At 36.8% G+C, this 25,311-nt stretch overlaps 1 protein-coding gene across 5 annotated transcripts in view; it reads left to right on the top strand.

Annotated features, from left to right (window-relative positions):
* Positions 1-25,311, top strand: part of ATP2C1 (ATPase secretory pathway Ca2+ transporting 1) — a 144,512-nt gene that overhangs the window by 114,474 nt on the left and 4,727 nt on the right. For all 5 annotated transcript variants that reach the window (XM_058553233.1, XM_058553200.1, XM_058553224.1 and 2 more), the window contains 8 exons: positions 5,497-5,547; positions 6,479-6,645; positions 7,960-8,028; positions 8,691-8,807; positions 9,651-9,798; positions 10,330-10,425; positions 11,556-11,697; positions 13,206-13,330. In XM_058553233.1, the coding sequence (XP_058409216.1) occupies positions 5,497-5,547; positions 6,479-6,645; positions 7,960-8,028; positions 8,691-8,807; positions 9,651-9,798; positions 10,330-10,425; positions 11,556-11,697; positions 13,206-13,330 (915 nt within the window). The remainder of the gene's footprint in view (positions 1-5,496; positions 5,548-6,478; positions 6,646-7,959; positions 8,029-8,690; positions 8,808-9,650; positions 9,799-10,329; positions 10,426-11,555; positions 11,698-13,205; positions 13,331-25,311) is intronic.

Here is a 25,311-nt window from a genome sequence, read left to right as displayed (position 1 = left end):
TAATAGAAATGCACTATTTTGCATTTTGCACGTTTTCTGTTTCTCAAGTTCTAATCACTCATGAATGCTGTTTTCAGAGCATCTGGGAGCAGTGCAGGTATTGCTTTGTTTTAAATTTAGTGGGGAAAGTGTTTGTGTATTTGAATAGAACTTTTTGTGTGTGTCCTATCCTGATATTTTCTTCCTGACATTTATTTCTGAAAGAATAAATCCTGTATTGGGTTCCCCGGGGGTGTTGGGACAGAGTGTACATTAGTAAATATATGTGAAATCTGCAGTTAATTAAACATTTTCCCATTAGACATTTCGTTCAACCTTTTCTTTCAAACCTTTTCCCAGAGATGCTAACGAGTAGTGAAACTGACGTTTGAAATTTCATTTTATTTGCTTTCTTCAGTTCATTCTCTGGCTCTCTGTTAAGAGTGCTAATGAATTCTGAAAACCAACTTAAAGGTAGTTAGAGAAGGAAGAAGCAAATTGCATCATCAGCCTGGACAAATTACATCATTGGTCTTTTTCCACAAAAGAGTTTTTGTGCATTAATTATGGCGGATACCCTGATGCTATTCCAAAGAGACTAAAACAATATAAAACCTAAGCCTTGTGAGAAGCTCATTGAATTGCTTAAAGTTATCCTACTCTAAAGAGGAATTTCATAAATACCAGGGCTTCCTTCCAGATATTTCATGTCTTTTGAATACCTAAGTCTTTTCTCCAAATATTATTAATGAATTTTTTAGTCTTTTGAGCTTAGCTGGACTCCCCACCTCTCTGTGTCCCCGAACGTCCACCCCAGCTTCTTTTCCCCACTTCACCTTGCGTTCATGTAAATCTCTTATAGACAATATGTATACTTGGTCTTAGGCTTTTACTTCAGATCAGTTTGAATAGCTTTTCTTTTATTAGTGTTACAAACAAACACTTTTCTTCTAAATTGCCAGCTCACTGAGGTTTTCCCATATGTACTAAAATCATATTAATTCTGTTCCTCATTAAAATGTTTTTCAGCTTTCCTCTTTCCATGATTTAATCACACATTCCAGATCTCTTAACGTTTCTCTGTCTTTTTGACCTAGAGTCAATTAAAAAGTAATATAGAAACTGAATTTTGCTTAATTATTTGTGAAGTCCATCTGGGAGTGCTCGGTGTTTTTTATTTCTTCCAGTGTGTCCTATCTTTCCCATTGATAAAAGTGGACATCCTCTTTTCTTCTTCGTTTTTTATAGCAGTACCTCCATTTGTATTTCTGTCGAACCTGTTAACCAAGTCCCTGTAATATAATCCCAATTTGTGTTTAATTTTTGGTAGGTTTTAGAGACTTATTTCAGTCACCTATTTTTTCTTCAATGTGTCAGGTATCTTTTTATCTGTCCTGGAAGATTTGGGGACTTTTGGCAGGTTATTTTAATGCCAGGAACAGTTTTTTCACTAACCCCTCCTTTAATATTTTCCTACTTTCTTATTTTCATAACTTCCTTTCCCTTGGACTCCTTGTCTGTTAACATTGATCAAAAGAACTGTGAGTACTGACCTCTAACATGACACTGCAAAGAAAGACCCATGAGAAGAGAAAAATACTCTTGCAGGTTCCTTCTGAAAATAGCCTTTTCCCCTCCCTTTGGTGATTTTTACCTTTCCCTCCCATATTATTCCCTAAGCTCGCTCCTTGTCTGACAAAGTTCTACTTCTTTCCCACTGTCTTTTTACCTCCTATCACCCTCATCCTGTCTTCTCCTCTCCTGCTTCTAAACGACAGTGATTTCATTATGTGCTTATCTTTAGTCAGTGTATTCCCCTTTTCTAGGTAGAGAAACAGACATAAAGGTGAAAAGATTATGAATAGAGGAAATTCAGTTACCCCCAAGTTTAATCCTAGCTCTGTGATATATAATGAGATAGTTCAATTTTTAGTCATTTCTTGTTGGTGTGTTTGTTTGTTTTTAGTATCTAATTTCTCCAGGCCATAATTCTGTGTCACTAAATTTCAATATTTTTACTCAACTAAAAAATTGACCTGCTCATCTTTGTGTTTTAAGAACAGATTTTACTCTGTGCAATCTTATGTATCACGTGTAAGACACCAAGTGAGTCTTCAGCTCTGCATTGAGATCTGCTTAGTCTTAAAGCAGCTGCTCTTATTTTTGAGTTGCCATCACAGCTCTGAAATGCTAAAATCTCATATCAAGTAATAGGTGTACTGGATGCATGCCAAATAAGTTGTTATTCTACAAAAGAACTATGCTTTCAGTCCAGCAATTGGCTTGTCATCCTCACTGCTGTTGTTGGTGATAACCCGTAGTGGCTATAAAGGAGTGATTTGCAGTGGTTCAAATGATTTGCAGGAGAACAAAGGCAAAAGTTTACTCTATATAACCTGAGTATTTGTAATTAGCCTTTTATTTAAATATTCTGTAAGATCTGCAGCTTTTGCTAAACACTCTTGTACTTCGGTGCTGTGTGCTACATGATTAATTTCTGCAGTAATGTAGAATTTCCACTTAGAAGGTAACCAGTATACTTTAAATACATGTGTAGTTTAGTGCTTTATAAGACACACTAAAGTTTCTGAATGGATTTTTGAACATTTTTTGAAGGAAGAATATTCTCCCAATATGAGTTGTGTGATTCATGGTTATCTAGAGAACCTAGGGATAATCAGTAATGTGATATTATAATTAAACTGAGTCATTTGCCTAAGAATGTAATTCTCTTTTGTTTTAGACTTTTATTAAAATTAGGAGAGAACCTGAGAACAGTCTTTACCATGGTACTTAGATTTATTCATTCATTTTATATGTATTTATAGAGCACTAGAGGAACAGGGCAAAATTCTCCGCCTTCATGGAGCTTTTAGTCTAAGATAAGTAAATATGTATTATGTTAGATAAGTGCTAAAGAACACCGAAAAAAGCAGGAAAGAGAGATATGAAAGATTGAAGAGGGAGATTGAAATTTTTAGATAACATGACTAGGAAAGGCCTCACTGAGAAGGTACTATTTGACACAAGGGGCGGGCCATATGAAATCTGAGGGAGTAGGACCCCAGACCAAGGGAACACAGGGGCAAAGGCCTTGAGGCGAGCCTGCCTGGCACGTTTCAGGAACAGTGAGGAGGCCAGTGCAGCTCACCTGGGAAAATGTTAATGACGGGAGGGGACATGTACTTCATACGGAACTTGGTAGATAATAAAAGACTTTGGCACTCATTCTGAGGGAGATGGGAAGTCATCAGAGAGTTTTGAGCAGAGGACAGATGTGATCTGACTTCTGTTTTAACAGTTTCATTCTGGCCACTGTGTTGAGAAGAGACTGCAGGAGGCAAGGGCAGAAATAAGAAAGTCAGTTCAGAGATATTGGCCCAGGGTGTTGGCAGTGAATTCAGATTAAGGGGGTTGAATTCTGGGTATGTTTGAGGATGGAGCCAATGGGATTTGCTGTCAAACTGCTGGTGGCATGTGAGAAAAAAGCAGGAATCAAGAATGGCTCCCAAAATTTAGAGCCTGAGCTACTGCAAAGATGTACTTGCCATTAGCAGCGGATGTGAAGGAGCACATTTTTTTGGAAATTATAGGGGTTCAGTTTGGGATATGTTTAAGTCTGAGATGAGACATCCAAGAGGAAATCTGGAGTAGGTCGGTGGATTAGTTGCATGTATCTGGATTTCAGAAAAGATGTTCTGGGCTGGAGATAAAAATACATATAAATAAAATCCAAATCTTTATTTGGATGAGATCACCTAGGGAGAGATAGGGGATTCTTAGACCTCTTATAGAGAAGAGTCCAAGGACTGACTCCTGGAATATTCCAGCATTCAGACTTCAGGGAGGTCTGGAGGAACCTGCACAAGAGGAGCAGCCAGAAAGGTAGGAGGAAGACCAGGAGAGTATAGGGTGGTCATGGAAGCCAAGAGAAGAAGGTGTTTGAGGAGGAGGGAGTTATATCAGCTATGTTAGGGTGCTGCTGAGAGGTTAAGTCAGATAAGATATGACTATTGGTGTTAGCAATGTGGGGAGGTCTTTGGTACTCTTGAATAGGGGTTTCAGTGCAGAGGTGGTGGTAACAACCTGATTGGGATGGATTCAGGAGAGAATGGGAAGGGAGAAATGCGAGATGGCAAGTGTAGGCAACTCCCTAGAGGGGTTTTGCTATGAAGAGAAGGGGAAGGGTGGCAGGTGAAAGGGGAAATTTTTGTTTTATTTAAATTGATGGAATACCAACATATTTGTATACTGATGTTAAAGATGCAGCAGCGAGGAGAAAATTTTGATGTAAGGGGGGAGAATTTCTGGAGCAGTGATCTTAAATAGGTAAGAAGGTGGAATATTTGATCTTCACTAGAAGCATATTCAGTTCATCTGTAGTAAAAGGAGAGAAGAAAAGGATAGTGCATGGATACAAATACTGGATAGTGGAAATTGTGGAAATTCTCTTCTGATTCTGTTTTCTTTGAAGCAGGAAACAAGGTTGTCAGTTGAGAGTGAGATTGGAGAAGGGGATAAACTGGAAATATGAGGACAGAAAACTAGTATGAACTAACCCTCTAGGATAGTAGGAAAGAGAGTGGTGTGTTATGTGGATGGTAAAATCACCATGACTTGGAAGTGTTGTTGGAGAGGGTGACAGTGAGACAGAAGTTAAAATCTTTGTGAAACATGGGGGAGTGACCTCTGGAGCAGTGAATACCTGAATTTAGAGGGAAGTGTAGTCTCATGTGACATTCAAAACTGAAGTTTTATGAATAAAGAGAATGGAGGACACTTACCTCCCTCTAGGCTCTCCTGGTGGTACTCTTTGAGTGGACTGTAGGTATGGCCCGTGTTTTGTGGAAAAATTAGGTTAGGGTAATGTGGAAAAGAGTGGAGGATACAGGGGATTTTGTTGATGACTGACTTTGAGGTACAGTGAAAGGGTTTCAGGAGACCAGAAGATCAGATCAGAAAAAGCGATTAAATATACGAGTTGGAGAGATAAGATCATATAAGCAGTTGGAGATATAATGGAGGAGAGCCTAATGAATTAACCTGAATAAAAGAGAAAAAGCAGACACTGACACTGTTTAAAAAAAAAAAAAAAAAAAGACTCTACAGACACTGAGGAACAGCTGTTCTTTGTCTCTCCTGAAGACAGAACAAAGGGAAAAAACTGTTTTAGTTGTATGCCAGTGTCATGAGGAAACAGATGCAAGAGAGAGCTTTTCCTTCATCCGTCTCTGAAACATTTCAAGAGTAAGGCCATTTTCTCTTCAGAGCTTAAACATAATGGGATAAATTGAATAACTTATTTAGATTGTATATTTCCTGTAGTACCTTTGGTCAAGTTTGAAATGACCGTGTCATATGAGTGTCTTAACAAACATGGCATATTGTTAAGCTTGATCTCTGTGGCAGATTAAATGTTTAAATTGATAATTTAAAAAAATTGTTAGTTATAAGTGCATAGGTTATTCTGATATTTCTTAACATTGAAGATTTTTAGCGTATCCTGTGTTTTAACAGGTTGCAGTATTTTACAGAGCTAGTCCAAGGCACAAGATGAAAATTATTAAGGTGGGTCTCTAAGAATCAGATTGTTTTATCTCTATATTCAAAAAGCTACTTCTTGTCTTTCGTTATGTTTGCATTACTATTGGTTGTATTGATAGTATTGATAAAGCATTAATGTCAGAAGTATAGTGAAGCAAAACAGGTGATTTTTCTTCTTCTTAGAGCCTGAAATGGAAACACTAATAGAGAATTTAGTTAGCAAAGGAATATGTAGAAGAAAACTTTAATGAAATATCTGCAAATACATCCTTTAAACAATTGAACAGTGTAGGAGTATGTTCTGACAGGAGTCCATAGCCAAATTAGAAACTGAATAAATAGAGCAAGAAGTAAAAAATGTTATGAGTGTGAACAGTGTTTAAAAGGCTATGTTATTTGTATTAATTAGTCAGATGTATATAAAGCAGCTGACATAGTATTCATTATTTAGTGGACTTCAGTTATTAATCATGATAGTCCTCCATTGTATTAGTTCCGAGTTTCTCAATCTTAGTGCTGTTGACATTTTGGACTGAATAATTCTTCATTGTGAGGGGCTGTCCTATGAATTGTAGGATGTTTAGCAGCATCCCTGACCCCCACCTTCTAGATGCCAGTAGCATCCCCCAAGTCATGACGATCAAAAATGTCTTCACACACTGCCAGATGTCCCCTAGGTGGTAAAATTGCCCCTGAGAACCACTGTGTAGTTGACTTTAGATCAGACTTGAGACATATAGTTCTCACACATGTGACTGTTAATAGCATCTTTTTCTAAGCTTTGTTTTAAGACCTCCATATATTGATGTTTATTGAAAAATTGGTAGTCTATATTATTTCCAAGCTTGATTTTTGTGAAAAAAATAGAGAAGACTTGTTTATCCCTTTGTCTGTCTGGAAGCAACATTTTTATCAGAATTCCTCCCTCCTCTCCTTCTCCCCTCCCCCACTCCAGTCTCTACAGAAGAATGGGTCAGTTGTAGCCATGACAGGAGATGGAGTAAATGATGCAGTTGCTCTAAAGGCTGCAGACATTGGAGTGGCAATGGGTCAGACCGGCACAGATGTTTGCAAAGAGGCAGCAGACATGATCCTGGTGGATGATGATTTCCAAACCATAATGTAAGTTTTGTTTCAGTGAATGTGCCTCAGAAAATCTTCTCCCATCCCAGACAATTCAACTGGAAAAGAATTGGCAGTATTTAAACATTGGATGAACTATTTTACTAGGTTAATTAATCTTGTTTTATGGCCTAGTGTGTAGTTTTGGAGAAAATTATTTGTATGGAATGGAAAGGACTTCATAAGTGGCAGGGCCATTCATCTAAGAAATATTTACCGAGTGCTAGCCAAGTGTCATATCTTTCTGGCCGCTAGTGTAGTAGTACAGCAGCTGACCTTCATGGGGCCTTTATTCTAGTTAAATTTAGGCTCAGAAATGTGCGTGTGCATGGCCTTACAATAAGATAATCAAGTTCTCATCCGTACCTATTTCGTTATGTCATTATTTGTTCATGTTGTCAATGACAATTTATTAAGTTTGAATAGCTTTGTCTGTTTCAGCCACAGTTTGTAATTGATTTAAGATTCTTATGTAATACCTGGTGGTGTCAGTTTTACAGTGATCAGGTGGGGGTCACTTGAATCCAGTTTTTTGATAATCACCTATTGAATGACCTGAGTCTTACTCAGTTCAGTGATATGTGCTAATTACGTGCTTCATGAACCCATTGTGGACTAAGGTGGAGCATGTGGGAGCTCAGGACTCAGAATTGCCAAGCTCTTGTAAGGATGTAAGACTTTTTTCTTTCCATTCTTAGAATTGTATAGAAATCTTGGAAGAAAGGGGAAGTTGTTTTAAAAACACATACTTTCCTAGATTCAGCCTAATGAATGAGAGAATTAACATGAATCTTTGTAAACCATATTCTTTATATAATTCTACTACAACATATATCTGTGTGTAGGAGCAACAGATAGCATAAATTCTATAGTTCTTATCTCACTTAATTCCTGACATACATTAATTTAACCCCTTACCATGCATGCATCTTATACCTTTAAGAAAAATAAACTTGGAGGGGTAAAGAAGATCATTATTTTAGTATTATAAGTGTGTAGTATTGTCTTGTAGAAAGACAATATATTATTTTAATGTTGAAATATCTTCTTAAGAATAAGAATTTTAATGTTGTATAATGAAATTAGTTTAGGTAGAGGTTAGCAGGCTTGACTTTAATTCCTTGCTAGAATAATGTTTTCGTAATTTTTTCTAATCTTAATTATTTGGAGAAAATAATAGATTCTTTTAGTGATGTGTATGTTATATCAGTTGGAAATTTGTTTTCAAAATTAGCTCCACAGTATGTTAGTATGGATATATCTTTATTTTTGTGTGATAATATTTTCTTACTTAATTTTGTTTTTAAATTTCAGGTCTGCAATTGAAGAGGGTAAAGGGATTTATAATAACATTAAAAATTTTGTTAGATTCCAACTGAGCACGTAAGTTTACAAGAAGTTTGTCACCATGGGTCTTATAGATAAATTATATGAAAATTAGAATTCAGGGAGAATGCCTAGAAGCTTCTGGGCTCTTTCTGACTGTTGTTCATATGTAAGTTTTCCAAAATGAAAATTAATTCTATCTTAAAATTTAAAATGGCATGATAACTGTTTTGGTTCTAAATGTGATAATTAGATATCTATATTATCATCAAAATATATAAACCTTGTGTTTTATTTAATAGCTCCTGAAATAACTAAGAAAGAAACGTCAGATCTTAGTGTTTCCTCTTAGTATCTTTTTCCAAAAGTTGAAGGGCTTTTCTGTAGTCAAGAAACAGTTACCAAAATGTCATCGAAACTGTTAACTGTTATGTAACAACAGCTATTCTGAACTCAATTTTAAAAATCTTTCTCTGTTGTTGTTATCTAAACATCTTGAAAATCTTTTATTATTAAAATACTATGGATCGTTAAGAATTAACTCATAGCTTCACAATGTTCACATGAATGAAGCATAGGTTACTTGAAAATATAGGCTTCCTTTAAAAAAGCACAGTAGTAACATCAGATTTTTAAATGCTAAAAAAATGATATCATAAAATTAGTAAGAATTATACTCTGCTGACAGATTTTTTTTAATGACTTTCTTTTTTCAACAGGAGTATAGCAGCATTAACTTTAATCTCATTGGCTACATTAATGAACTTTCCTAATCCTCTCAATGCCATGCAGATATTGTGGATCAATATTATTATGGATGGACCTCCAGCTCAGAGGTAAAAGATTTTTTTCATGTATAAACTAGAAAGACAAGAAAGGTGTGATATTCTGAAAATTAAGTTTTAAGACTTCATTCATGGATAGCATTGGAAATCTTTGCAGCAACATGTATGTTATAAATTGTGTGATGTGTGCATGTCATTTGTTCTTTTTGAGTGCTTATTTGTGCGTTATGGGTCTGTGCCTTTACACTGTGTTAGATGCCCTGCCTTAAGTTGAGAACAGATTGGGAAACAGGTGTAGTCCTTGTCCTCAGGAAGTAAGTTTTTTGTTTCTAAGACTGAGATGTAATGGAGAAATTTCTGAGTTTAGTGTTATTGCTGTTAGTTTAGGTTCTGTTGTCAATTTTAGAGACTTTGGGAAAATATTAGAGAATCTAAGCATCTAAGTATTTTCTTTTTAATAATGGGACCATGGATACTGTTTCCCAATGCAAAGAGTAGTTGAGGGATACATGTCAGTGGCCATTACAACAAATTATTCTAGTCGAAACCTCCTTGCATGAAAAATACTTCAAAGTCCAATTGGTACATCATGTATTTCAGGTCATATTTGAAATAAGTAAACTTTATATGTAAATGAAATTGGACAATTTTTTGAAAGATGACTCTCAAATTTCTATCAAACTGTGCCAAATAAATAAGAGAAAAAGAGGAAAGAGTGATAAAATCCGTGGTTATTTTCAAGTACTCATAGGGAAGGTTTTCTTTATGATTCAGTGTTTTGTTTCCATAAGAAAGCATTTGGTTTCCTGGATAATTGAGGTTAACGAGGTTGTGAAAGTCACAAATCCAAACCTTAAAACTTAAAATTAATTCAATTTTCTGTTTGTTTTAAAGCCTTGGAGTAGAACCAGTGGATAAAGATGTCATTCGTAAACCTCCACGCAACTGGAAGGACAGCATTTTGACCAAAAACCTGATACTTAAAATACTTGTTTCATCAATAATCATTGTCTGTGGGACCTTGTTTGTCTTCTGGCGGGAGGTATATTCACTGGATAAGCTGCTTTGTTAATAGGCATTCTGTATGATAGGACTCAGTTATTTTGGTGTGTTACGTGAAGGCTGGAGCGTTAGGAGAGCTCTTTGAAAAATACAATGAAATCATTTAAAAATAGTTTGATTTCAGTCTTTATGGGTTAATAGAATTCCTGAGTCATTAGAATAATTTAAATCTGCAGAGACGTATCAGATATACAATAAACAATTAGTATATAAAAATTTGAGAAGTTAGAAAATCTGAGTCTTTAATATGGCTACTTTAGTCATCAAAAAACTAGGTTGTTTTAATATCCGATATATGGTTTGTGAGAAGACTTTTTCCTTTATGTAGACTACGCTATTCATAGAGTGACTTATTTAAATGGCATATAAGAAATTTAGGTAGCTTGTATGTTTTATGTCTTAGAGACTAAAGCTGGTTCATCCTAATAGAAAGAAAATATTAACCTTTTTAAAGCATGCAGTATTTGTCCGTTAAATTCAGCCACTGAAAATAATATTTTCATCTTGACAGCTACGAGACAATGTGATAACACCTCGAGACACAACAATGACTTTCACATGCTTTGTGTTTTTCGACATGTTCAACGCACTAAGTTCCAGATCCCAGGTATGCTTAGGTGATCTTAGCTGACTGATTCAATTGGGTAGAGCACCGTCTAATTGTAAGTAGGCAAGGATTATGGGTTTTCAGCTTCACTTGATTTTGTAGCCCCGGATACAGCATGCCTACAAGCATGTCAAAATGGGGATGGTGCATTTGTGAAGAAAAGCCTTAGCTTTGACCAGAATATCACAGTAAATCGCAGATGTCGTTGCTTGATCTTGCTTCTTTCCATTCTCTTATCATCTGTAGCTATATCCTATAGCTAATGTTCAAGTTAACATTATCTGAGCGTAGGACAAATCTCGTGGGTTCTGTTAAGATAGTATTAGTCTCATTTTATAAGAAAGTATTGTTGGAAGTACAAGAACAATTTTGTGCCTATTAATTTTTTTCCATTACTTCTGCCAGTATGTCAAAGCTTAGGACATTTTAAATTTGCATTTATTCCCATATTATATCTTAAGGTGTGATTGCCTTTTCTTGATGGATTTTGTGCTTTGATAGAAAATAATGGGCTAGAACCTAGTGATACTTTTTCAGAGCATATTGTTCTTGAAAACTAGTTCCGTTTGAGGCTTGACTATTCATTTCAATTTTAGAGCACCTTATGAATCCTCAACTATATCTGTTACCATTTGCCATGCTAGAACTTTCCAAGTACAGTGAATTGTCACTCATTTAGGCTAATTTTTGAAGAAGTGCTATAGTATTAATTTTTTGTTTTGTGAAAGGCAGTTTTACTTTTTCAGTACACACATAACGAGGTACATTCTTCAAGAAAGTTTTATAGATTATCTACCTTAATGAATGGATAGAAATGATTTAGTAAAATAATCATATATAAATAAAGTTCCTTATATTTTGGAATGCTACAGTGTTTTCTTTCTATTTTTTTAATTTATTTTTTATAACATTGCTCTTTTAAAGGCCTTTTCTTGATAAAGAGAAGCTGCTTTAAAATTTACCCTTATTCCATCTGAATTATTCCAAAATAATAGTTGAAGTAAGAGATTTCATGGTACTGCTATTGTATAATTCAGTTCAGCTTATTAAAAATTGGAGGTGAATGTAATAATAAAGAAGTTGTTTCCATGAACAAGGAGTAATAATTGAACTCTCTGCTCTGCCAACAGACCAAGTCTGTGTTTGAGATTGGACTCTGCAGTAATAAAATGTTTTGCTATGCAGTTCTTGGATCCATCATGGGACAATTATTAGTTATTTACTTTCCTCCACTCCAGAAAGTTTTTCAGACCGAGAGCCTAAGTATACTGGGTAAAAAAAATGATATGTATTTATGTATTTTAGATGAATTGTTGTAAGTATTATCTAATGAATTTGTTCTAACAAGATTTTTCTTTTAAAAAGTGAAATAAGAAAAGTGATTGACTTGATGTGAAAAAGGAGTGTGCTCTACTTTTTTCATTTGGAGAAGTTTAGGGGAGTCACTCTAACTCTAGGTTTTTAAATTTTTTTGGTAACTTTTTCTCTTTAATTTTTTTATAGGTTATCGATTGTCAAAATTGTATTTGTTGATTCTGAAATAGAGCAAATCAAAACTTGTTATAGAGTAACTGTAGTTTATAACTTTTCAATCTTGTATGAAGAAAAAACTAAATTTAAGCTCACTGAAAACCAAATTGCTCTTACTTTTTTTTTTTTGAGGAAGCTTGGCCCTGTGCTAACATCTGTTGCCAATCTTCCTTTTTTTTTTTTTCCTTTTTTCTCCCCAAAGCCCCAGTACATAGTTGTAGAGTTGTAGCTCTTTTGTGTGGGACGCTGCTTCCCCATGGCTTGATGAGCGGTGAGTAGATGCACGCCCAGGATCCGAACTGGTGAACCCTGGGCCGCCGAAGTGGAACGTGCAAACTTAACCGCTACACTGCCAGGCTGACCCCCAAATTGCTCTTCTTTAAAATTACATTTTTGATAAACTAATATTTCACTATTCTTACTTGCTAATTTGCATATTCTTCTTTTATGAAATAACAGCCTGACCCTAAAAGCAGGAAATTTTATTATGTCGGAGATAGACATATTCTTTCATGTACTATACATTAAATGTATTATGATACAGTACATTTAAAATTAATCTTCTTATGTAAATATGAGGACTGATGTATTTTTATGGTAATACTACTTTTAATTCTTGGGTTTTTAAGTTAATTTGGATATTTATGAAAATAAGTTATATGGCTTTACTGTATTTTTTAAGTTAAAGTTTACCTAGTTTCATTTCAATAATTTCATATTCACATTCCTTCCTCTTTAAAAAAAATGGAGTTTTAAGGAGACAGCTGCAATTTTTCAAGCAGTAAATAAGAATGAGATAGCGTGGATACTTTTGTAAAGATATGGTCTTTAAATGATGAGTTCTTCTAGGCTTTCAAATGGAATAGATGCAAATTTCTAAGTAGTCTTCAGATAGGCATTTTCAGTCAGGTTAGTTATCACTGATCTATTAAATAGAAAACTCTAGTTTGTGTTACTGTTAAAAGTTATGCTTATGAGGTTATGGTTCGGGGAAAGTAGTCAGAGGACTTGGACTCTCGTTCTCTGGCTGCTGCCTTGCCTAGCTTTGTGATTTCAATAAGTCATTTAATACCTTTGCATCTTACTTTCCTTACTTTTAAACTGAGGCTGATTGTGTCTACCTCATGGAATGGTTGTGCAACCATTTATGTATTTAAAAAACTGGTAAAATGCTATAAAAAAGTAAGATATTAAGCTTTGCAACTTTAAGTTTCAAAGAATTGTAAAACCCAACTTATTTTCTCTTGTAGATCTGCTGTTTCTTTTGGGTCTCACCTCGTCAGTGTGCATAGTGGCTGAAATTATAAAGAAGGTTGAAAGGAGCAGGGAAAAGATCCAGAAGCATGTTAGTTCGACATCATCGTCTTTTCTTGAAGTATGATGCATATTGCATTCTTTTATTTGCAAACTAGGAATTGCAGTCTGAGGACCATTTAGAAGGGCAAGTTCAAGAGGATAATGAAGATTTGAGAACTTTTTAACTTTTCATTGACAAAAATGAGCATTACTGTTAAAGATTTGATTTGAGACTTTAACCTGCTGGCAGTCCCAAATGAAATTATGCAACTTTGATAACATATTCCTTGATTTACATTGGCTTTTGCAATTGAGTGGAACTTTATAAAGCATATGGGCAGTTATTTAATTTAAAAAAAAAAAAGGGTCAAACCTGAACCACCTTCGCACTTAAAGAGGTCTAACAATACAAATACACTATCTATCTTAGATAGATATAAATATTTTTTTTTATTTTTAAATATTGTACTATTTATGGTGATGGGCTTTCTTACTAATACACAAATAAATTTAATCATTTCAAAGGCATTCTATTTGGTTTAGAAGTTGATTCCCAGGAGTGCCATATTTCAGCTACTGTATTTCCTTTTTCCTGCAATGTAAGCAGCTCAGATACCTTGTGTTACCATTTTTGTATCTCAAGTTTTTTGCACAGGATATGACCACTGTCAGATCACTGTTCTTTTCTTTCTTTTTGTGATTGAAAAGCCTATACTGCAATTTGAAGTAAATGTTTGCTTTTCTTAGTAAGTGTAAATGGTTGCTTTTTTTTTTTTTAGGTCTGAGTCTTTGGTCTAGCAAAATTAATAGAGGGCTATCAAGTAGCATTCTAGTTAGGGTAGCCATGTCTGTATTAACACTTAGTCATAGAGTCAAAAATATTTAAGACTGATTGGGCTGAAATTTATAACAAATTATTAACGTGTTATGCCTCCTTTTTGAGTTAAATATAAATGCATACTTTGTCAAATATCATTTTGTTATCCTCTTAATATAAATCCAAGTACCTCAACTGAATAACTGAATTTTATTAATTTTAATGTCTTACGTGTTTAAGCATCTTTCTTAGGAAGTATAGAGTGCTATAATTACAGAATAAAAAAGCCCCAACCCCAAACAGATGGTTTCAGAACCAGAGTGTACGTGGACGATTCTGTGCTGGCCTTGCTCGTCAAGTATCTATAGCTTCTTTGGCCTAGATTGCAGCACAACTCTGAGTCTGTCCCTTCTCCTACTTCCATCATTTGTTCTCTGCCCTCTGTGTTTCATTGGGCATCCTAGAGAAATATACGGATTTGCTCTTGTAATGCCATCAGTTTTTATAATAGCTTGATGAGGTGTAGGTAATTTGTTTTGATTGTGCAGCAAATTTGGGCCAGAAATTCAAAATTAGAAATCGATTTCCTGTTGAATATTTCTCTCTGAAACAGAAACAAGTCTCAAATTCTGGCATGTTTAATTCTTCTTGAAGTTAGTGAGTTTGTATTTTATGATTATTCTCCGTTTTTTAAACTGTCAGGATAAATCATTCTCTACTTTTTGTCACCAATATTAAACTGCCAGTATTAGCACTGAAATATTGTTGTTAATGATAGGGAAAATATCTATTGTTTGAGTCCTGGTTACTGAAATAGTGGAGTGTAAAGAGCTGAGATATCTGCAGTTTATTCTGCTTTACCCTTTAAGGCTCAATAGTCAGATGTACATTGTTCCATCTCATTAGATGGAACATAGAAGCCATTGTCTAATCAATTTTATCTTTAGTGACGTGATATCTCATAACTAAATTTTGTAATGATTTTTCTTTTGTTACAAAGACTTGAAATACATCTTAAGTGCACGTCAATCTTCTGCTTTGCGTTTTAGGTTCAGAGTAGGACTTGTATGAAATAAATGTGCCTATCCTTTCGTTCAGTTTTTGAACCAAAAGAAAAAAAAGATTTCATAAGTAAATGACCTTCCAGTTGGGACTGTTAACATTAAAATCATATGGATATTGAAGATAGAGAAATTAGGCAGTACTTATAGTGCATAGAATCTGTGATTTAAAAAGAAGTGAAATGTACAGTACAGACATTCAGGTTTCAATTTTCCATAGTATAACACCAAATTAGAGTATTTGTATATATATCTTCCATAGTATATTTTCCAAATTAGCATGGATAATTGAAATGTGCTAGTATCTAAATTTTAAAGTTTTACCCCATTTCCTAGCATTAGGACTTGCTGCAGTCCCTAACAATACTAACTTATTAGATTTTTCCCTGTTAGACTACCTGATGAAGTTATTTGGCCCCAAAGTGATTAAACATCAGGGAAGAAAAGAACGGAACTTGAAATAATTCACCAGTTAGGTAGACATTTCTCAAATGATTAAAACTGGCTGCAGAGAAGGCTTAGCGTGTTCTCTAATATTTGTACTGGGCATTGCGTGACCCAGAGATGAAACAAAATGAAACCAGGCAACCTACCCCCTGCCCTCCTCCTCAGGATACAGGCTTTATTTAATAGCAGTAACCACGCTCACAAAGATACAACATATTTTTTTACCTTTCATACCCATGGAAGGTACATCTTTTACATTGGTAGTCTTTCTGAAATCGCTTTAAGTTTTGATCTCTTTTATATAGGACATAAAGAGAGTGAGTCTTGGCCATACTCAAAATAGTTTCTTTTCTTTTTAAAGATTTTATTTATTTATTTTTTCCCCCCAAAGCCACAGTAGATAGTTATACGTCATAGCTGCACATCCTTCTAGTTGCTGTATGTGGGATGCGGCCTCAGCATGGCCGGAGAAGCGGTGCGTCGGTGCACGCCCGGGATCCGAACCCGGGCCGCCAGCAGCGGAGAGTATGCACTTAACCGCTAAGCCACGGGGCCGGCCCAGTTTCTTTTCTTAAAAAAAAAAAAAAGTTTCTCAGTGAAATGAATTGGTGGCAAACAATAAATAGCATATCTAAGAACTTTAATTAACTTTACCTTGCTTTCTGCCTTTGTCACTTGGCAATTCTTATGCATTTTACTTCAACATATGACTCACCCAAAAACTTGGATGAATTGATTGTCAATTCATTAAACTTTGTTTGGTAGCTGGAGTGTGCTAGAAATAGAAAGGTGATGGCATCCCTGCCCTTTAAGAGCTCATGGACAGGGTTAGCAGAGCCTGTAACTGTTAACAAGCTGTTTCATGAAAGTTAGTAGTGGTCTTTGCACATTTATTTAAAAAAAATACACATACATTAAAATGAATCCAGCACACATTTTACTGGAAATTTCCCTTGACACTGGCATTTGAAAATCTTTGAAATGCCTTTTTAGACTAAACTACAGTCCAAACAGTAGCTGATTTGCATACTAAAACATGGTGTGGATAAATATTAATCCTGACTGCTTTGTCACTGGACAAACAGATCATTCTGATAATTAAGCTTTCTTGAGCTCAGTTAGCACTTGGCATGGCTGTTGGCTCTTGTTGGACAACCTTATTTTGGGTTTTGGTTTTCAGAGTTGGTGGTTGTTAATAATGGATAATAGTTAACCAGTCCTTGATATTAATGTAGATATAATAGTCTGCAAATATTGTTGTAGGTTTAGATTTATAAAGAAATAAGAGGTAGTATCTTGCCTTCAGGGAGTTCTCAGTCTTAACTCTGGAGACCAATGTGAAATAATCTGGTACAGTAGTAAATGCTGCCCCACATGCTACAGTAGCCGAAGGAGAGAAATAACTTCATGGGAGGAAGTTGTCAAAGAAATTTCCTAGAACTAGTGGCATCTGATTCAAGCCTTAAGTTAGGAATCTCCAGCAGAGAAGCAGTAGGACATTGTAACCAAATGGCACAGCCTCTGCAGAGGTGTTGGTAGGGGCTGCAAGGAACAGATGAAAACCACATGGAGTTTTGGGATGTTAAGGCAGGAGGTTTATAATGTGAGGGGTTGGACAGATAGGCAGGAGCCTAGTGGTGAAGGTAAAGACATTTGACTTGTAGCATGCTGGAGGATTTCAAGAGTGTGATGTGAGTTTGGATTTTTGTCTTGTAACATGCTGATAAAAGCACAGAGGGTGGATTGTAAAGACAAAACAGGGAGACTCATTAGAGAATTGTAGAAGCTTAAGGGGTAGAGGGACTAATTGATCTGTGGTAGTCAGTGTGGAGAGAAAGGCTTGGAATTTCTATCTTCTAAGAGATAGCATTGACATGACCAGACAGGAGAAAAGGAAAATGTGGAAGATAACCCAGTTAGTTTCCGGCTTTCTGCCTTGCGTAGTAGAGCTGTTGGGAGAAGTACCAAAGCTGAGCAGCCTTTAGTGGGATTTGAAATATGAAGTTTGTGGTGTCCTTAAGATTTCCCAGTGGGCATGTTAGACGAGGTTTCTAGCACAAAATCATTTAAAGCCATCACTGACTAATTGTAATGTAGTAGGAAAATAATTTCTTGTTATAAGCATCAATTTTTTTTTTTGCTAAAAGTAAAGCAATAAATGAATGTAAACTCAGTTTTGACAGAATAAGATGTTTTTTAAAAATAGTTTCTTTAGTTATTACTTAAGAGACAGCAAACACTTATATAAATTCAAATTGTAGGGAGAAAAGATAACATTTCAGCTTCCTTTGTTATAGAGCTATCAAAATGAATCTGTTAGTAAGATTACTGACTGGAAAACACTGATCTGAATTATTGGTAGCACATCTTGATATTTGCAGTAAGACACTCTCAAGAGGTGAGAGAATATATATAGCAAAGAACTGCATAGCTTAGGCTGAAGTTTGCTGTGTGTAGAAACCCAATAAGTGAATACCAGTAACAGTAGAAAATAGCTACTTACTCCAAACAATTTATGGCAGAAAAGTAGAAAAAAATGTTAATTTTTTTTAATTTCCTTTTCCATTGTACTTGTAATTCTTCCTTGGATCTTTCTAGCCTCACATCCCACACAATGTTGCAACACAATCTACTTAATTGTCTTTTTGGACAGTATTTCTTCAACATGAAGTTGTTTTTCCTCTGCCTCAGTTTTGAGAATCAGATTTTTTACCTGTTCTTCAAAGCCCAGGTGAAGAGCCAACCAGGATGGCCTCTTCAGATTGCTCTAAAGATGTGTGTGTTTGTGTAGTATGGTTTCTTGTAAATACTATTAAGAATAAATGCAGCCATAAGTTTGGGCATAAAATTGTGGGATTTTATTTTTTAGAAAGCATTAAAAATTTAAGTCCAAGCCACTTCATTGATATCTAGACAGAAATTTGATATAATCTTGTCATTCAAAATAAATTTAAGTGGTGAAGTTTGAGGAGGAAAGTGAAAAATATTTGAGCCATTACTTTTTTTTTTTTTTTGTGAGGAATGTCAGCCCTGAGCTAACATCCATGCTGATCTTTCTCTTTTTGCTGAGGAAGACCGGCCCTGAGCTAACATCTATTGCCAATCCTCCTCCTTCCCACCCCCCCAAAGCCCCAGTAGATAGTTGTATGTCATAGTTGCATATCCTTCTAGTTGCTGTATGTGGGATGCGGCCTCAGCATGGCCGGAGAAGCGGTGCGTCGGTGTGTGCCCGGGATCCAAACCCGGGCCGCCAGTAGCGGAGCGTGTGCACTTAACCGCTAAGCCACGGGGCCGGCCCAGCCATTACTTTTTTAAACATTTTTTTTTTGCTGAGGAAGATTTGCCCTGAGCTAACATCTGCTGCCAATCTTCCTCTTTTTGTATGTGAGCCACTGCCACAGCATGACCACTGACAGATGAGTGGTGTAGGTCCACACCCGGGAACCGAACCCAGGCCACCAAAGCAGAGCATGCTGAACTTAACCGCTAGGCCCACCAGGGCTGGCCCCATTAATTTTGATCCTTATAAATTCTTTTCTAATCTAAACCTGCCAATGTTCCTGTGTACACGTGAGTATAGTAACTGCCTGTGTTTGTACAGCTGCTCCAGGTAGACATTGTTTCATGTACAGGTCACTGTATACACCTGACTTCACCATTCCTATCCCTTTTGGCTCAAGTCTAGCCAAACTGACAGATTTCCTGGCCAAGGCCCACATTTCTGTGGTGGCCCCATGGCTCTTAGGCCTGGCAAAACTGCCTTTCGTATCTAAATCAGGGTTGCCCCATCACCGTTATTTCTTCAGCAATAATTGCGTTGTTCTACTTAGTAAACCTCTGAGTGGAAACTACATCTCACAATAGTAACAGTACACAGTGCAGGAAATTGGGCAAAGTTTTCTACACGAGCCTAGAGGTCCATTTTTGGGTTCTGAGTATTTCCAGCTTTTGAACTCAAAACACAATCTGCTTTTTAATAGTTTTTTTTTTTTTTTAAATACCAATCCACTCAACTATATTAAAAGCAATTTTCTATTAAGGCCTTCCCTATGTTAAGTATACTGAAGTGCCCATTAATTGAGAAGTGACAGTTTGGTGCCATCTTATGGTCATAAAGAAAATAGTGTAATGCCTTGACCATTTGCTCTTTTTCATCAAGTCTGCATCTTAAAAACATAATGTGAAACAACTTACAAAATATTATCCTTGGGATAATGTATAGCAGGCCAGAACCAAATAGGTGATTGTAGAAAATGTATGCTTGATAGGAAAAACATGACAAACTTTACATTTAAGCATTATTTGATCAAGTTTTAAGGAGTTATAAATGAGTATGTTTTCATATTCCTTTCTCATATTCATCCATATGGTTGCATAATAGGATTGCATTAGAATTTATAAGTGTCTTTCTACATGGAGCAGGTCTGGATGGCCCATGAATTAGCTAGAGGTGTTACAAGTTAGGGAAACAGTTTATTTTAATACCTCCCTAACTCACCCACCTGGAGCTATTGATTTAGTTTTGGGGTTGACATATTATTGCCTGCAGGCCAAATCCATCTGCTGCTGGATCTGTAAATAAAGTTTTGTTGGAATACAACTACGCACATTCATTTACGTATTGTTTATCACTGCTTTCGTGCTACAGCAGTAGAGATGAGTAGTTGCAACAGAGACCATATAGCCCACTAAACCTAAAATATTTACTTTCTGGCCCTTTACAGGAAAAGGTGGCCTACTCATATAGATATTCAGAAAGAGGAAAATAGGCCTATGCATTGCATTCAGTGGACCAGACAGGCAGTGGCATCAATTTTCTCTGCCCTCCAATCTCCCAACAGCATGTTCTTTCTGGGATGGATACACTTCATACCGGATTTGATGTCAGTGACTCCTCTGAGTCTCCACCAAGGCTCCTATGGAGAATTCAGAGTCTCAGTCTGTTCTCAGAACATCATCAGCAGGGAGGATGTGTCAGCTATTATCAGTCCCACCTCATCACCAAGGCTCCTTGTTCTTATGATGTTCTTATAATGGGTGGAGTGTTCCGATCTGTTGTTCCATCTGAGTTGTGCTCCTCATCACTCAAACATACACACACACACACCGCCCCCCACACACACACCCACACTCACCTAAGCTTTTATTGTAGAGTTGGATGTAAAAGAGAAGTGGAGGCTTCCCTCTCATTGGTTGTTTCCTCCTAACACAAACACAGAAACAGGCTTAACTTGAATAGGCTAAAGTATATTATCTTGCTTAGGGAAGACAAAGTTTAGTAATAGTACGAACCAAAATATCAGTTCAGTCTTAGGGTAAAAGACACTCTGTAACTCGTTTCCTCAGAACAGAACATTGTAAACCAAAACATATTTATTTGCATTGTATTTATCACATTTCTTAGGTAAAGTTATGACAGAATTCCTCTTACAGTCCACCCTTGGCTGTCTGACTTATCGCTTTATAAAATAGATTATGGTTATTATAATAGGGTCAGTTTCTTTAGTTTGTCTTTAAAAAAACAACTTGCATACATCTAGGAGCTTTCTGAAGGGCTACTTTGTGATTGGAAACTTGGGTTTGTGGATGTCACCATTCCCAGATTTCAACACCAAAGGCTCCCTGCCCGCCATTTTTACGTCTTGTTTTCCATAGTTTCTTGGGGCAAGACAAGGGAACATCAGAAGTTTGCTCTCTTAAAGGCCATCCTTCCTAGAGGCTTCAACCTTTACAAACATTTCTGTAATTATACTAGCATGACATACTCATTGCAAATATTCATCAATAGAGGAGTAGAAGAGGAAAACATTTCATAATCTCAACACCCAAAGACTTTAACCTAGGCTCCAGACATACATCCAACTGCCTAGCAGATGACTCTCCACTTAAGCGCCTGAAAGGTATGTGTAACTTAACACACCCACAACAGAACCCCGGTTCCCCGACTTCCCAGCTACATCCCACCCTACGCAAATGAGTGACGGCTGAATAGGAAATCTGAAAACAGAGTTCTGTATTGTAGTGAAGGCATAACAATGCTGTATTACTAATAGCAATTTTAGTAGTAATTTACAGCAGTTCTCATTGATATATTTACAAACTCCCAGTTTTTCAAAGTAATATGTATTTACCCAAAAAAAGTTTCCACATCTGAGCAAGTTCACCTGCTAACAGGTAAATTAATCCACATAACCCCTCCTCTATCATGAAATATAGTTAATTTACTCTGTATCCATGATAGCAAGCATTGAGACATTGTGCAAAGTAGACTTTCTGTTTTTCCTATCAACATCTTTTGATTTATTCCCCCATACTGTGTAACACACTTGAAGCAGACAGAAGGAGATATGGTGAGAGTAATGCCTAGACAGACAGACGGCAGTTTTTCAAGAAGAACCAGCACCTCAGTTAATCCTCCAGAAAGCACTAATTATATGTGAAAACACACTTGAAAAGTTTTCCTAATCTTGTGTGCTAGCTCACGTGGTGGCATAATTTTTTCAGAGTCTTACAAATTATCAAAAATCTGATATTGATAATTCTGATCAGCTTTCTTTTTTTTTTGCACGAACATTCCTAGGTGTGCCCTGATCCTGATGACAATAGGTTAGATTGTACACAGAAATCTCCAAGTGTCTCCAAAGTGAAAAATGTTTCATAATATATGTATGTATACATAAAAATATAAATATTGAGAGATTTAGCTATTTTAACCAGATACCTGTTATCAAGACTAGTTAGGAATAAAAGTGATTGCAGGTGCTTTGCAACATGTTCATGTGAAATTTGATTTCTCTCCCTGAAAACTGAATCCAGTGAAACTAACTGGAAACACTTTTCCATGCATTACTTCATTCATCTGTTTCTCCCATTTTAACAGGCTGGTATATGTCATGCCTTTGAATTTTTTAGTTTTTTTTTTTTTTGTGAGATCAGCCCTGTGCTAACGTCTGCCAATCCTCTTTTTTTGCTGAGGAAGGTAGGCCCTGGGCTAACATCTGTGCCCATCTTCCTCCAGTTTACATGGGACGCCGCCACAGTATGGCTTGCCAAGCGGTGCGTCGGTGCACGCCCGCGATCCCAACTGGCGAATCCCGGGCCGCCGCAGTGGAGCGCACGCACTTAACTGCTTGCGCCACCAGGCGGGCCCCTGAATTTTAAAACTTTCTTCCTCAGCATGAGGTTCTCATCTTAGAATTTTTACAGCTGGATGGGCTTGAATTTTAGCGTTATTCAGATCTGGAAAGAAATGCCAAAGCAACTTACTTATCCTGTATGGCTCAGAAAGCTGTTGCTGAAAGTGGGAAAGCATCTTTTTAATACATCTGTCCAAAATAAATAGTTTTTAATTTCAAATTGGTACAAGGTGCAGAATGATTTTCAGCTGTCTTAACTAAAATGAATCAACGAAAGACCTTATGAGATAAATACCAACTACTCCACTTTCACCTTATTAAAAATACAAGGTCACTATGTTTGGAGACAGGTACTAGTGAGAGTTTGTCCTTTTTACGAAAGTGAAATTATTTCTCCTGGTCTTTGGAGTGACTGCTTTCCGGGTTCTGCTCTGGGTTCACTGTGTACCAGCCAGCCAAATAGCATATGTTAGAGCATGGCACCCAGTGAACTCTGGAAACATCGCTAAGGGGAAAAGCTAGGTTTGGCCTCCTTAGGGTTATGGGGTAGGGCCAGGATATAACTCTGGCAGTTGCAGGAAGAGGAAATTTCTGGGAAGTGGGTAATATCTGCTCTTAATTTTTACCTGACTTTAAACATATCCAGGGCTTTTCAATTTGGGTTTTAAAACACTTGTACAAAAGTTCCTTGATGATAAGAAAAATGGGCGGGAGGAGCACAAGTACTCACAGAGGAACAGTTCCTTCTGGTCTTTTTTCATTATTTTCTGAGGTTGAGCTTGGCTGCCTATTCATATTCTCCTGGCATTTCTCCCCTCTTTCCAGGGTGGCTTCAGCCTGGTAGCTCTGGTGCAGTTGCTTTAATATTCTCACATTCTTTCCTTCTCATCTTAGTCATATTTGATAGTGTTGATCTCCTTTGCTTCTGCAAAATTCTGCCGTTAGCTCTGGCAACCACTGGTCTCATCGTGCCTTGATCTTTCTGCTCAGCACCCTCTCACTTCTTCCCAGACCCCTTGCTTTGCTCTTGGTTTTCATGTGTGGATGTAACAATAATGGCTATCATTTATTGCGTGTTTTTAGTGCCAGGCACTATGCTAAGTAACTTAAAAGTATATGTCATTTTATCCTTAGCAACTTGAACTATTCTGATCTTCATCTTTTAGCTAGGGTAACTGAGGCATAATCACTGATTCATTTATTTTATGCACAAAGGATGAAAAGATAATTCTAAGACCTTTCTAGCTATAAAGGTCTTTATCTTTTAAAATTGTTACTAATTTGAATTAGAAATCCAAATTCAAATACTTAATGTGCATTCTTTTTTGTCATATCAATTATTGTAAAAGGCCTTTAGAGTTTGTATTTACAGGATATATAGATAGATAGATTCAACTTTACAATTCCAGGTATCTCAGAAAGGGCTTTGACAAATAAAGTTCAAGGATAATTTTATCACAACTAAACAAAGAACACGATTATAGTGTTTTTCTCTCTCCAACTTTATTCCTAAAATTTATTCATCTTAGCTATCTAGAGTTCCTTTTGTTACTTAAACTGCTGATTAAAGACTTACATTTCCAAAGCCTCAGGTGAGATTTCATTAGCTAGAACTGAATCAGAAAGAGGAAGACCTAAAGACTTGATTGAAAACATAGGAAACAGTAGTTTTTCCAAATGGAATATGGGACATACTACATTCTGCTTCTACACAGGTGCTCCCATTGCCTCCTGTACCTCATCTGCATTACATCCTTGTCTCTCGAAGCCAGGCTCAAAAGCCAGGTCTGAGAAGCCTCTGATTTAACCTCTCCTTATCCTGGTGAAGCCAGCCCTGATGGCCTAGTGGTTAAGATTGGGCGCTCTCACTGCTGCAGCCTGGGTTTGTTTCCCAGTCAGGAACCACACCACCTGTCTGTTGGTTGTCATACTGTGGTGGCTGCGTGTTGCTGTGATGCTGAAAGCTATGCCACCAGTATTTCAAATACCAGCAGGGTCACCCATGGTGGACAGCTTTCAGCAGAGCTTCCAGACCAAGACAGACTAGGAAGAAGGACCTGGCCACCCACTTCTGAAAAAATTGGCCATGAAAACACTATGAATAGCAGTGGAGCATTGTCTGATATGGCGCTGGAAGGTGAGAGAATGGCGCAAAGAGACCAGGCAGGGTTCCGCTCTGCTGTACACAGGGTCACTCAGAGTTGGAGTCAGTTTGATGGCACTAACAACAAAAAAACCATCTTGGTGACTGCTGTCATCTTATTATAGCATTCAGTCTGCACGTTGCCATTTTGTACCTGACAGATTGCTTCATAAAGTTTTGGTCTTTTTTGGGGGAGGAAGACTAGCCCTGAGCTAACATGTGTTGCCAGTCCTCCTCTTTTTGCTCAGCAAGATTGGCCGTGGGTTAACATCCGTGCCCATCTTCCTCTACTTTATATGGGATGCTGCCACAGCATGGCTTGATAAGCAGTGTGTAGGTCCGCGCCGGGGATCCGAACCTGTGAACCCCAGGCCACCAAAGCGTAGTATGTGAACTTAACCACTATGCCACCAGGCCAGCTCCCCCATAAAGTGTTCTCTTATTAATTCATTGTGT

Source organism: Diceros bicornis, chromosome 2, assembly GCF_020826845.1.
Source record: "Diceros bicornis minor isolate mBicDic1 chromosome 2, mDicBic1.mat.cur, whole genome shotgun sequence".
Classification (NCBI taxonomy): Eukaryota; Metazoa; Chordata; class Mammalia; order Perissodactyla; family Rhinocerotidae; genus Diceros; species Diceros bicornis.
This window is presented reverse-complemented; position numbering and strand designations above follow the sequence as displayed.